The following is a 15,345-nucleotide window of genomic DNA, read 5'->3' as shown; positions in this document are numbered from 1 at the left end:
TTTAAGTATACTACTATGTCCCTATTTAGGTTTTAATTTGTATATATTTTGTTATATGAATATCTGAACATACAAAACATCCAAAGAAAGGACTTGTGGGTATGTGCTTGTAAACAAAAACATTTTATTCTAGCTTCATGCATTCTTTTTTTAAACACTTTAATGTGGGTAAGTTTCATAAAAAATAAAGAAATAACATTTTGAACAAAAAGCTGAAAAAAGACTATGAATTGGATTCAGAATGATAATGGAGTCGATCAACACCCCAAAGCTTGACTGTAATTATTACCTCTTCATCAGTCGACATTTTATTCCATAACGTTATAGTTTTGATGCTGTTTCATGTCAGATGATCGTGTTAGATTACATGTGTTAGTATCTGTTGTTTCTTCTTCTTCTTCAATTGTTTTATTGGAAATTCTGTATGGAAGAAGTGTACTAGCTCCCTCTACCGTATAACAATGAAAACACAGATTCTAGGAGCACAAGTATAGTTCAAATATATTTAGACTTTTTGTAAGTATAAGTCAAGTATACTTAAATGTCATTTAAGTATATTTCTGAGGAGTACATAAAAAGTAAACTAAAAGCATACTTTCCTATTTTTAGTTTAAAAGAAGTATACTAATAGCACACTTGAATAAACTTCTTTTTCATAAGGGATATGCCAAAAATCACCATTTTATTAGGGGCATACAGCCAACTGATGTGTTTAAACTAGCTACTTTTAATGCTAGGTTAACTATGTTGTGATGAATGTACTGTAAAGGGATGGTTTACACTGCATCGTGAATATAGTCATGGCTAAAAGTATGAAACACAACGGATTATGGGTTGCAATTGCTAGTTCACATTTACACTACTGTTTAAGTTTGGTAAGAAACATGCATGGGACAAACTCTTGGTATACTAAGGAGAGCAGGAGGCAGACATATATCTGCACATTACCCCTCCCTGTGTTTATGGCCTGTGCATGGCAGAAGCGGGGAAAGTGATCCTTAATGATGTTATGGCCGTTTGTGAACTGTCAGAGCGGCCATTTCCCATCCATTATTAATGCGATGGATTTCAACACCACTCTGGGTGCTACACACCCTGCAATAATATCTCAGCCCTCCTTCACATTTCAATCTGATTCTATGTGGAAAGCACGGAAAAAAAAACACAAACAGCACCAGTATTTGCTCTCAATAGTGAGCAGGAGGAGGAATTTGTGTGAGTGTGTGTTTGTGTTCAGGAGATGCTGTAAGTCTTTGTGTCTGTCAGATATAAAGATGGTTCTTCAGCCTAAATTTAGCCTATTCCTGTCTGATTATTAGTCAGCAGAACTATAGCTGGACAGACACAGGCTTAGTCCAAACTTTACACTAACCAAGCTTTGGCTTTGGAGAGAAAACAAAACTAGCTAGTTAGCTGGTAACTTTAAAAACAAAACTAAAACCATAAAAACATTTCCATTACTTGGAAAAAAACTGAAATTTCTTATTTTCATTTAGTTTAACTTAACATACTAAATAACTAAAACTGAAATAAAAACGAACCAAAACTATACAGACATATAATACAAACTAATAAAAATGACAAAAACACACAACAAAATTTCTAAAACATTAGCTAAAAAATTTTATTTAAATTGACATAAAAGCAGAAAATATAATATTAAAATCTATTTAGAAATATTAAAAAAAGTTAAATTAGTATCTCACTGATACTAAAATACTTTCACTTCAACCAAGACAAGACAAAAACAAATAGTCTAATATAATATAATAATACTGTATATAATTGGATACAAAAATGAATACAAAATACACTTTCTTGCTGATGCGCAATATTTATGAAGGTGTGCCATAAAGTTACTCTTGGACCTTCTAATGTCCTGGATTAAGGATCCTAAAGAGAAAACTTTGCTTACCTAAGAAATATGAATATAAACTTTGATCTAGTCAAACCGGAACCAAGTCAAATATCCTGTTCATAAAACATAAAGCCTTTACTATGCAATAATAACATGCATGTTCCTTTGATATATGCACACATAAATTAAAATGACAGCAAGCACAATTAAAAAAGAACACTGATCACATTATTCATAACAAGATCCATAACAAAACACCTTTTAAATGATTAAATTAACAGTGAATAGCCAGACTGTAATTAATAGTAATCAGATCACCTGATTTGATGATTCAAGAGCAAAACAGTGAGTAAGCAAAGCAAAGCATTTACCTTGACTGGTGTATGTTGGAAGTGTTGTCTATAAATTCATGTTTTCCATCAGCAGCTCCCACGCATCTGCTGCTCTGCTGTATGTACAGACTCACTCTAAAAATCTGTTTCTCTGACCTTCATCGCCATCTCACATCACAGATCCCGCCCCGTTATTCATGCTGCTCTCTCACGTGTGTTTATAGTCTACTTGTCTAGATCCTATTCTGGATCAAGCCAATGATCATGCAGCAATTATAAGTAAAAAAAAAAATTAAAATAAAAACCTTAAGGAAATAAATAGTTAATATCTGCAACATTTTAAAAGATAAACCCCCTTTTCTTTTTCAACAAGTGTTCCTCTTGTGAAAAAGAAATGCATTTAACTATATTGGATGTGCACTTGCAGTATTCTTAAAATAAAGTATATTTTTATAAACCATACTTAAAATTAATGTAATAAATGGCCACTTAAGTGTACTAAAAAAGAGTTCACTTTCATGACTATGAAGTGCACTTTGTAATAATTTTCAACTGAAAAGTTTTACTTTAAAGTGCATTTTAAATCTTTGTTAAGTAATCTTTTGTTGCATTTTAAAGAAGTACACTTATTTTGATGTTTTGACTATCATACTAAAGCACAAGTACTTGATTATCATTTTAACTGCAGCATTATTCCATATGTATTTTAAATGTACTAAATCCCATCCAACTTTATCATTCGTCATAGTAATTGCCAGTATATTTAAATACATGATGTACAATTTTAAATAGAAATGACATTAAAGTATATTTTAGTTTATCATAAATGTTCGTGAGTACATTTAGTAGTACACTTTTGACCATATTTCAAAGACAATAGAATTATGAAATTACATATAAAGACGTACTTAAAATAATCCTTTAGTGGGTCAAAAAACACTCTAAAATTCAGCTAACTGCATTTAATATCAATTTAAACTATAATAAATTTTCATTTAATTGCAAGTAACATGCAATTAAGTGTCTGAAAAAGTGTCTAAAAGTAGGCTAAATTGTTCATTTTTACAATGGGTGGTCATCACTATATTAATAGTCATGATTAATTATTACTATTGCTATACTTCACTGTGTGTGCTACATGAATAGAATCTCAAATCATGCACAGGTAGTTATAGAGAGGTGTGCTCTTACTTTCCTAAGTGATCAGATTTATGTAATTTTCCCATGCCAGATCATCATCTACATCTACTGTACTTCTGAATTCACATATTAAAGTGGGACAGCAGAAATCTAGCGTCACATTTCTATGATCTGTATTTAACTGTACCACAAAAAAAACTGATTTCCACTCTGTGTGTTCTAACTGGGACACCTGAGAGTACTTGAGAGTTTGTTATGCAATGTCTGTTTAGCAAGGTGTCAGAAAGATAATGAGTAGCACAGCAGCGCACTCAATGCCTTCTCGTCCCAGAGTGTCCTGAAGTGCTCTGGAGTGGGAGGGGCTGGAGGACGTATGGACGTGCGCGTTATGTAAGCCTTCACATCAAGAGTCCTCCTTCACACAAAAACACTGTGGTGCTACCATGCTACAATAATCCTGTAATACTATGGTACGTTGATATATACTGCAGTAATATTCCTCATGTTTTGGTCTGCTGCCTTAAGACTAATATTTTTACCTTTTCTTCTCAGCGTGGATGAAGAGAGAGGAGGAATGATGCGATGCACAGAACTGATCAAATGCAAGCAAACCAGAAAGTGTGTGTGTGAGAGAGAGAGGCTTATACTTGCAGTTCTGTAAGACTATATATGCTTTTAATCAATATTAATTTTTATGTAAAAATGAAAACCCCTAGAAGTTGCCCCGAGTCCACATATGAGAGACGGTTCATGTGGGGTGTGTTTTCATATGATAAGAAAGCAGATGGGTTCGGATAGAGTCTTGAAATAGATCCACTCAACAACAGCAGCAGGTAAATGCCACTGTTTCTCCTGCAGAGATGAGTCACAATCCAGCAACACAACCCCACCCGAGTCAGAGCAAAGATTTCTGTAAGTCAGCGCAAGGAAACAAAAACAAAGCCACAGCTACAGCTCCACAAACGGCTCCAGTCAAAAATGAACAAATAAATAAAAACACAAAAGAACCGAACCCTTGTATTTTAAGCTCCTAAAAAAGAGATTGCTTAAACAGTCTAGAGAAATGAAAAAAGGTGAAGTGAAAAAAAAATGCTATGCTTATCTTGATTAAACATCATTTCTGCAAAAAGAATTGCAAAATAAAAAGTTTATTTAATAAATATCTAATTCAATAATGGTAATACACTGTAAAAAATGTGGAGTAGGATTTACTTGAAAAAACTTTGCAAATTTTTTTCACTCAGAAAAGGCTAGTAAAATTTACAAACATTTGCCAAGTAAAAGCCTTAACATAATTATAAGTAGGTTTAGTTAAATTTACTTGGAAATACCCAGTTTAATTTTGTTGACTCTTTGTTTGTAAATTTTACATTATGTAATGCTTATCACTGTAAAAAAGTGTACAAATTTTTCCTTCTTTTGCACTCATATATTTTAAGTAAAACTCAAACATTGAATTAAATAAAATCTGCAAGTTTATGCAATTTACTTTAACAAGGCAACACTTGAAAACCACCATTCTGTTACAGCATGTGATTCACTTGCAAACATGCAAGTAAGCATGTAGAGAGACTGTTATCCTTTTAAGATAATATGCCTACTCAATAAAATAAATAGTCAAATTAACACAGAGACCTCAATACTTGGTACACCGCACACAATGACGGTAACAATCAGTGAATAGTGTTTGAGTATGAATGGGTCATTTTGAGTAGAAAATGAACTCCAGGTGTCACAAAACAGTATGTTATTAAAACAAACAACAACTAACAACTAAACTAAACAACTAACAACTAAAGCAACCATAAAACAGTGTACATTTTTAATTATTCATGCCCCACTTCATGATGGGAAATATGGGATCATAACTTTGATATTTACTTAAAGAATCCTTGTAAACATAACAAACGGTTCTAAGTAAAATATACTTATGAGTTTTTTAACTTTAATTTCTACTTAGGCAGTTGCATTTGAATTTACTTATGTATTTAAGTAAAATAAATAAAAACGAAACCTCTAGTAGCTTATTGAATTAAACGTGATATTTTGAAGTAAAAAGACAAAATAGTATTTGTTTGTAAAATTTACTTAACTGATGCTATCTTTATTTACAAGTTCAAAAAATCACTTTTTACAGTGTATTTTATAGATTAAAATTGGAAAAAATATTACATTATATAATAGTATAATGTAATATTTAAGACATTTAAAGTATACTCACATTTAAAAGTTAGGTTAGTTTTTCATTTTTAAGAAATTAACATTCTTTATTGAGCAAGTAGACATTTAATTTATTGAAAAGATAAAATTAAATCCAATCGATACAAAAGATTTCTTGCAGTAAATCAGCGTATCAGAATGATTTCTGAAGGATCATGTGACACTGAAGACTGGAGGAATGATCACAGGAATAAATTACATTTTAAAATATATTAAAGTATAAAAAATTTTTTTCAATTGTTATATTTTTTTCCCACAATATTACTGTATATCCTGTATTTTTTTAATCAAATGAATGCAGACTTGGAAAGCATAAGAGACTTATTTAAAAATAAAATTAAATTAAAATTAAATTAAATCTTACCACCCTCATTTCTGCATCATACAGAATTACAAAAATAAAATGATTTAATTAATAAATATTTAATTCTATAATAGTTATATAATATAGATATAAATAAATGTTAATCAATATTACATGTAACAGTATAAACTTTACCAGTGTACGACATTCGAGATATTTCAATTACACTACCATTCAAACATTAGGTCCGTTTTTTTTTTTAATTAATATTTTTTCTTCAGCAATGACAAATTTAACTGACAGAAAAGATCAACTAAATTGATACAAAATATTTCCGTAAAATAAATGCTGTTTTATTTGTTTGTTTACTTTATATTCATCGAAGAGTCTTCAAAGATGCAATTATATAAAGCAGGACAAATGTTTCCATCATAAAAAGATAATAAGAACTGTTTCTTGATCATTAAATCAGCATATTAGAATGATTTCTGAAGGATCATATGACACTGAAGACTGGATTTTTTAATCAAATAAATACAGCCTTGGTGAGCATAAGAGACTTCTTTCAAAAACATTTAATAATCTTGGTGTTCTTAAGAGGTTTTTTTAATGTGAATTTGTTATTTCTTACAATTTTACCATAATCCGTTGTGTTTCATACTTTTAATCATGACTATATTCACAATGCAGTGTAAACCATCCTTTTACAGTAACTTCATCACTGTCTTATGTATGTAAGGATTCCATGACAGCACAGTTTTTATGAACACAGACAAGAGCGTGAAGATGTAACATTCACCAGCAGGCTCCACTCCAAATGAGCTCCATTAATATTTTACTATTTTAATATTTTAGGGACTGTGATATTTCTGGGAGAACATTGAAACTGCCACGACCTCCTGGTCATGAAAATTAACAACCCGCTCAATATGCCGTCTCTTCTTCCCACACACACACACACACACACACACACACACACACACACACACACACACACATATATATACAAACTCTCTGTTAACACATTAAATGCTGCATGGCAGACGGACGCCCAGATAGTCAGTGTCCCTGATAAAAACCTCGTCTGTAAACTTGTCTTTGCTTCCGCACAGATGAATCTGGAGTAGGTATCTAAGAGTGTCACATTTCACAGGCTGAATATAAAGATGAATGAGCTTATATGGTGTGCGCAGAACAAACCAACGAAATTGGGTCACTCATTACAGAAGAAATTAATTGACGTAACAAGGGTGTGCCATGGAGAAATTCAGTGCACTTGTCATAACCTATTTTTTCCTTTTGGTGTTTTTAAAAGATTCTCTTAAATAATACATAAAGATGCTGCAGGAGAGTAATGGAGCTGCCTCCATCTAGAGGCCACGTCTTGAATTATAGCACAAAGGAGACGCTGACATTAGGGTAGGCTGCATGATTACACATATAACACATTCCCCAAGCTTTTTAGATATGTCAAAACTGAATAAATTAAAAAGAAATCCAAGGACACTTATAGTCACCCAGATACAAGAGAGTTTTACAAAGACTCTTTTTCTAAACGTCTTGTGAAACTTATAACAGCAACAGCCAGCAGACAACTGGCAATAGTTCTTCAGAGTTAAATTTAACGTTTTAAAATTATGTAACCTGGCAACAACTTTTCATAACATCTGAACAATGACGTTTGGTTTTTATCAAAGGTGAAATACACCACAAATACACCATACTTGAATGCCAACTGAATGTTTCAGAAAATACTCAAGAAAAAATTCTAAACAAAGAAGTGTATTTTGATCAAGTATCAACATCTGAATTGAATTATTTTATATTATATATTATTTATTATAATATATTTATATATTTTTTATAACTAAAACTTCAATCTTGTAGAGTTGATTACATGTGCTAAACTAATGCTACAGTAAATATATATATAATGTATTCAAAGGTATATTAAAAGTATTATGAAAAATGTCTCTTTATTGATTTTATTATAAACATTACTGTATGTTTTAATATAACTATATATTATGAAACATTACTAATTATACAATATATTACACAATAAAATAGTGATATAGTTTCTAACATGTAAAGAAAAATAGAAAAATAAGACATTATTTGATGTACAGAAGATAAGAAGACTCACATGTTGTCAAAACATGTCGTAAATCTAGCAAAAAAAAAAAAAAATTAAAAAAAAAATTATTTATACCACTTTATGATTTCCTACCTTGGCATTAAATTACAGTGTTTTTAATACAATGGCTCAGGGAGTGATGCAAATTTGACATAAATCACTCAATATTTTATTTTCTCTCTTTTGTAAAGTCATAGTAATGCTATCATTTTGCTATTGGGGCAAATGAAGATGCAAAAAAATTTATATTTGTTGTAGTTTCCATTCATCACTATAAAAGTTCACCCAACTATGACGAGTCCACTTCTGAGGACCCCAGAAATTGATGATACCTGCTGATTTCAGCCTCTAGAGAGCCACGTCACCTGGTCAAACCACACAACCTCTGCAACTACTAAAGGACGTGATAAACAGAGTAACCACTCAAACAACCCCACATGAAAACTTAATGACAGAATCAATATGTAGCATCTGTATGATTAAGGATATGGATGCGACGACTGATCAAGCAGAGTCTCACCTGTCGTTTGAGGAAGCTGGAGGTGGTGTCAGAGGAGGTGCTGCCATCTGAGCGTTTAAAACGACCTTTGCGCTTCGGTAACTTTCGTGGTAGCTATATGGAGACGACCACATCAAAACAAACAGTCACCCGGTTACAGTAACATAAGACACAAGATGCCTTATAAATAAGACACAATCTGTTGCTGTCTGCTCTTTATAAAACAGCTGCTTTTGTCTAAAGTTGGTAAACTGGGCTCGGACACCAGATGTAAGTGTTTCTAGAGCTCCAGCAGCAATTAGATGAATGTTCACATTATAGCAAATGGGTCTGGAGTAACTGTAAGCTCTTCTAATAGTTGAAAGTCTTAAAATATGAAATAGATATAAAGTCTGTAACTATTCTAGTCAGCAGTGCTTAAGTACCTTTGATGCACCTACACAGGAACCTTGCTTTTTGTCTTAAAAATATCTGCTTAGACTACAAGTTAGTTCTTTAGGACCGGACTGGTCATAATTTGAATCAGAAAAGTAACACTGATAGTTGGTCAAACTAGTTTTTAGGACAGTTTTCACATAATGGCTGTATTTATGCTATAGCTACTACCGCCAGTCTACTCTAGGGACATTACCTCTATTGTTCAGAAGCAAACGCTTTAATACGTAGAAAATACATAGAAAACATAGCACATTAGCACTGGAGATTTTGTATAAATTCATAAGAAAATATAAGATTTAAAAAAAAAAAAAGTGAAACATATAGCCTACAAATTGGCATGAGATTGTGTTGGAAAATCCAGTTTAAGATAATAGTTGCGTTTATGGTCTAAGATGGTTTTTAATTGACCCAAGCTGATTTTTAGCTGACGACACCATATCCCAAAAATCCTCTTGACTAACTTAAACTGTTATGACCAGCTAATATCCGGTTTGTTGCTGGTTCATGATGGTCTACCAGCTAATGGCCATTTTGGACAACTAATAGCCAACTCGGACCTGTTAGAAACCAGCTTCCATCTTCAAAAACACAGCTACTAGCTTATTAAGGTATTTCAGTCAGGGATAGGGCAGGTGGCCGGGAGACTTTGGGTGGCTACAGGTGAGACCCACGACTAGTGAGGGCTCACCATTAGGGAATTTGGAGAGATTTTAAAGCCGTTTATCTGCACTAATCACACAAAGAAAACAAGTGTTTAGACTGATAAATGAACACTGTGTCTACAGATTCCCGGCCTGAAGGACGAGGCCTCGGTTGCGGTGGGAAATCTCAGGGCGGAGGAAAAACAGGAATTGGGAGTTTCGCGGATGGTGGAGGAGCATCAAAACATCTTATCAACATCTCGCCTCCGCTCATTAAAAACAACAGCGCGTGACTGATTAAAGGCGCGGTGGAGGCGATCTTACACGGGCAGACTGTGTAGCTGTAGCGCTCTGCGGATATATGAAGCGCTTCGATGCACGACTGCTCAACAACAAGTAGCAAGAAAGAAATTAACCATTTATGAGATCATATTCAAATCCCCCAAAAGTCTTACCTGAAAATAGTGCGACTGAGAAGCGCTTTCTACACCAGACAGAGGGTCTGCGGGAGATTTGGACATCTTTACTTGCACCATCTATTTGAGAGCGCAGGGAGGCGGGTGCATGCATGCATTGGTGCTACTGGAAGAAACTGCGATGCCAAATACATATGCCTGCCGAGGAGGAAGAGGGTATCGCGATTGAACAGTAAAGCCTCTGTTTGAGCGTATGCTCCTAAGATATATTCCCTCGCGTGGGTTATTATAAATGTAGATATTAATACAGGTGTACAAACGCAAAGGGGCTGTTTCTTGTGCGTGCGCCTTTTGTAATGATGATGTGTCTCGCGCTGTGCTGCTCTCTCTCTCTCTCTCTCTCTCTCTCTCTCTCTCTCTCTCTCTCGCTCTCGCTCTCTCTCCAGAGCATGCCATATTTGCCTTTCGTGTACAGTAACATGCATGGAAATTAGTCTTTAAGCAATACAAATTTCGTATTACAACTACGTTGTAATACAGTTAATTTCTGTATACTAAACTTTGTGCATACCTGAGGTTTCTCAAGTAAGTGGATTAATTGCAGTGGTTTATGACACAACAACTCAGGTCATTCTTTAAAGCTTCTTGCGATGTTTTTAAGAAACACACAGTAAAAGACGATACAACCTCACAAATATCACCTAAACAGTTCTTGATAAGTAACACTTGTTTCTTTGACAGCCCTAGCTTGTAAATAGCAAGAAAGTAAGCGGTCCGCGCAATTTGGCCAATCAAAAAATATTAGAGTGACTCTCTGCAAGTCTCAGCCAATGGCGTGAGTAAAGGGCGGGGCTGTCCGTTTAATCGCGTCATGACAGACGGAAACCTGTTTGAAAACAATCAAACTCACACACACACAAAACATGGACAAATGTATCCAGTGATGCACAATTCTCAACTTTTTCCTCCTCGAATTTCACCATTTTGAATGGAATATATATATATATATATATATATATATATATATAAATTTGATTTTTTATTTGAAGTTTGTCTTTCAAACACGTTAAAATGCATTAAACACGTTATTTCTTATTTACATGTAATTCAGGGATTCACAAACTTTTTTTCAGCATACACCTTTCACCTAATATATTTATTTGAAGTACCCCCTCAGATTTTAAGGTAATAAGTTAATAATTAAGTATAATTTTTGCATGTTCTCAGTTCTCTTGGTTCTTAGTTAATAGTCACATGACATGCAGGTAAAAAATATAATATAATTTTTTTTAGTAAGTGTTTTATCCTGATTTATGCTAATTTAAAATGATTTTTTTAATTGTACTTTTTAATGATATAATTAATTATTTGCTTTTCATTAAACTCATAAACCCCCTGCAGTTTCTTCACAAACCCTGGTTTGGGAAACCTTGACCTAATAATGTTTAATGCAGTTAAAACGATAATATTAATATAAAAATAAGCAATAAAAATGAATGGAATATATTTTCTTTTTCTTTGCATTTTTATATCAATATGGTACCAGATTATCCTATTTAAATCAACGTGATAAACTTGTTTGGTAATCTAAAAGTATTGTAATCAAAAAGTAGTCTGATTATATTACCCAAAATGTGTAATGTAATGGATAACATTATTAACTACAATTTTTGACATGCAATTTCGAATCAGTAACGGATTACAATTTGTTAGTAATCTACCCAGCTCTGATAATAACAATAATAATAATAAACTTAGCAAAAACTTAAATAAAAACGAATTATAGTCCTTAAACACTCTTATTCCATTCTAGTCTCTGTTTGTCTTTGTTTGCATTTATGTTTGTGTCTATATGTTGGTTTCCGTTATCTCCTGTGTCCCTTGCGGATTAATTATTAAAAGACTGTTGTGGGCTTATTAAATAGCACCTCAATGTGACACACATGCTGTTATTCTGAATATTAGGAACAAAAGCACTTCTTCTAAACTACAGATATTTCAACCTCCTCATTTCCACATATAAGACAGTGGCTGAAAATAAAGTGGTTGAAATATTAAGAGTAAGCTAATAATCCGCCGGTGATTGGTGTAACTGGAGTTGTGATCCAAAGTGTCTTGTGCTTTGTGTATGTCCAAAGGCTCTTCCTTCCTGTTTATGCCATCATGCTGAAGCAATCGGGCTGTCAATCACATGAATGTAAACTCCTCTGGCAGCCACTAATCGTCAGACGCTAAAATCATGCAGCCAGTGTTGGGAGTCGATGTGACAAGTGATGCACTGCTGACAGCTGGACCCTGATATGACTATGAAACAGCAGGGCGCTGTCTCTTTGTAATTACAGGTGATAAAAAGATTTATTTGTGTTGTTTGTTTTGATTGTTTTAACTGAAATGATTGTCATGCATATGGTTTCTACTGCCATGCCTTAAACATAAACGCCCCTCTAACTGGCACAACTGTTTTGTAATACGTTGCTTATAATAGTATGGAGGTTATGTCACATAAGACAAGTGCTGATGTGTGGCTGTGTGCTTAACCCTGTAAAGCCTGGGCCCTGACATATAAACAAATAAAGAAATTGGCATGAAATGGAACAGTTGAAACTTTAGATAAAACATTAATAAAAAGAACATGGGTTTTGATGAGTATCATAATAGATACAACAGGCATTTATGGCTCATAGAACACTATAAAAATCTGTAACTGTTACCTTAAAGAGCAAACTTTACCTGATTCAACCTTTGAATAAAATAAAATAAAATAATAGTTTTTTTTTTTTTTTTTGGTATAAATTATTGTATTTAGGTATTTTTTAGGTTTTTAGGTGTTTTTTTTTTTTTTTAATAAAACCAGTTGATTTAGAGCTTAACTTTTTTTTCAGTGTTTGAAAAATTCAGACAATATAATAAATAATAATTCAGTTTATTCAGATAATATGCAGTTGATGCAGATATTATTTATATGGTCAATAAGTAAGCTGAAATTTGTATGTAATGAGATTTATAACAATATAACAGACTACTTTCATTTAAATACAATAATAAAATACATGAAAATACAGTGTCCCTCCATACCTCCCAATTACATGTATTTAAATGTTCAATTTATATGATTAAAGCTCTTTGGTTTTTATTGTGGGGGCAAGACACATAATACAATGCAGTACAATCATGATATGTTCGATGCTTTAACACAATTTGTCAAAAAAATTATTTATGGATAATCTAAGTTGCTTCAGTCCATTTCAAGTATTCATCTCGAAATATAAACAACATATAAGTTATTCTTATATTTACTTAATAAAAATCAGTAAAGATTTCGCAGCAAAAAGACGTGAACCACAACCTGAAGAAAGATAAGGCTTTTTACTTGCCAAAACATATAAACCATCAATCAGAAGACAGAAGACATACTAGATTGTGTACAAATGTTTTTTTTACAGCAAAGTTTTGGTCATGCTAATAGTTTAATAGCCTTTTATAAAATATGATAAAGTAGGCTTTAAAGTATTAACTAGTACAGTTCTATACTCGCGAGCATGGCCTTCTGATAGCAGAAAAGCTGTTAAAGGTTTATTATGTTAAAGTTTCACTATTACAGATCTTCGATACGCAAGTTGCCCAAGGCGGCTGAATCAAACAAATTACAGCACTGGTTCAAATAGCAACACTGCTTCCCCAGAGAGCACAGCCCTACCTTAAGCCAATGAGGAACCTATGAAGGGCAAAGATCTGGCAGTCTATCCAGACCTATTTGTCAGCTGAGCTTTAGACAAATAGTCCTGTATTTACTTTACCCTTTTGCAGTCACTACAGAACAGCAAAGCAACAAGCAGTGTACAGCGGCACTGAATTACAATTGTGTAAACACAGCAGACGGAAATCATTTCCAGCTTTTGTGTAAATGAAAAGCAGGCCGCTCGTGTTTTTGTCCTAGTGTGTGCTTAGATGATTTAGTCAACATCATTTAATGCTTGCAAGACACATATCCTTCTGCACTTCATAAGTGGTGGGTGTGCTGTTAACATGAAACAGGTTTGTCTTCAGTAGTTAGTCTTTAGTATACTTACTAGCTGCATTTGTCTTGGCTTGTTCCCTGTCTATTCAAATGTGCGTGGAAGTATGTATACCAAACATTTACACAATAACCATTCATAGTGTTATATTTGGCTCTCTAGCACTTTGCATACAAAGTGATGTACAACTGGTAATTTGTTTAGTAGAAGTTCACTAGAATTCAGTGTCCAGTACATTTTTTGCAGTGCATAATAAAAACTGCTCATTTGTAAAGTCGTATATAGGGCACTTGTTAAATGTGTTGTTGAACCTTAAATGTGTTTTTATGAGACTGTCGTATAGTTCGTCATGTGTCGTATCGTAGATAATTCAGTACGGCGCTTTTGAGTTTGCAGCAGTTGTTGTTGTCGACAACATAATGATATGACATCACTTTCTTAGAATGATAAGAGTGAGTCATAATTCTGAGAAATCGTTTACACTACCCTTCAGTAAAAACAGTAATAGTGTGAAATAATATTACAATTTTAAATAACTGTTTTATGTTTGAATATATTTAAAAATGTAATAAATTTCTGTGATGCAGTGCTGAATTTTCAGCATCAGTCTTCATTGTCACATGATCCTTCAGAAATCATTTATTGAATCCTTGCCAAATTAAAAAAAATAAATAATAATAAAAAAATAATAAAAAAAAAATACTGACACCAAACTTTTGAACAGTTTATACTGTAAACTTAGAAGTGATAAGAAAAAAATCAATGTAATATGTTGAAAAATATTCAGTGGTTTATAAGATGTACAGTTAAGGACAGAAACGAAATAGTCTGAAGTAAAGTATTCAAAAGCATTATACGGTGTTTTCTTGATCTGATAGAGCTCCGTTAGGGTTTATTTGTTTGTTTTTAGAAACTGGTTCTTCCTGCTTATTCACTTGGCAGGGCATGTAATATGGGTCTGGGGTTTGGGTTGGGTGTTTCTATGGAGTGCCAACTAAACCTCTTATTATAGCACACAGGAATGCCTAAACTCAACTGCGGCAAACACTAACCACAGATTTGCAAGTTATCACGTAAATCACTGATATCTGATAACCCATACTGCCACAGTTTCCTCTTGCTTTTTTATACAGCAATATTTTCTTTAAACGTACACTTCATGGAAAGCACCATCAACGTGGGTGCAGCAGACAATAGTGAGGGTGACTGACTTCCAGTCTTTATCTTTGTTATCTGATATGTTATAGAGGAACTCTGGCTGATATGCATGCTATAAATGTCACCACTGTCAGACAGGAAATCTTACAGTGTTGGCAGCTGACAGTGCAATATATTGTATATCAC

At 33.3% G+C, this 15,345-nt stretch overlaps 1 protein-coding gene across 4 annotated transcripts in view; it reads right to left on the bottom strand.

The window, feature by feature from the left end:
* The window catches only part of LOC109076719 (voltage-dependent L-type calcium channel subunit beta-4-like), a 40,083-nt gene extending 29,722 nt beyond the window's left edge, over positions 1-10,361 (bottom strand). For all 4 annotated transcript variants that reach the window (XM_042712776.1, XM_042712777.1, XM_042712778.1 and 1 more), the window contains exons 1-2: positions 10,025-10,361; positions 8,512-8,604 (exon numbers count right to left, since the gene is read on the bottom strand). In XM_042712776.1, the coding sequence (XP_042568710.1) occupies positions 8,512-8,604; positions 10,025-10,105 (174 nt within the window). In that variant the 5' untranslated portion in view covers positions 10,106-10,361. The remainder of the gene's footprint in view (positions 1-8,511; positions 8,605-10,024) is intronic.
* Between the last annotated feature and the right edge of the window lie 4,984 nt (positions 10,362-15,345).

The sequence above is a fragment of the Cyprinus carpio genome, chromosome A23 (genome assembly GCF_018340385.1).
Source record: "Cyprinus carpio isolate SPL01 chromosome A23, ASM1834038v1, whole genome shotgun sequence".
In the NCBI taxonomy this organism is placed as follows: Eukaryota; Metazoa; Chordata; class Actinopteri; order Cypriniformes; family Cyprinidae; genus Cyprinus; species Cyprinus carpio.
Note: the sequence above shows the minus strand (reverse complement) of the source record. Positions and strands in the feature narration are given on the sequence as shown.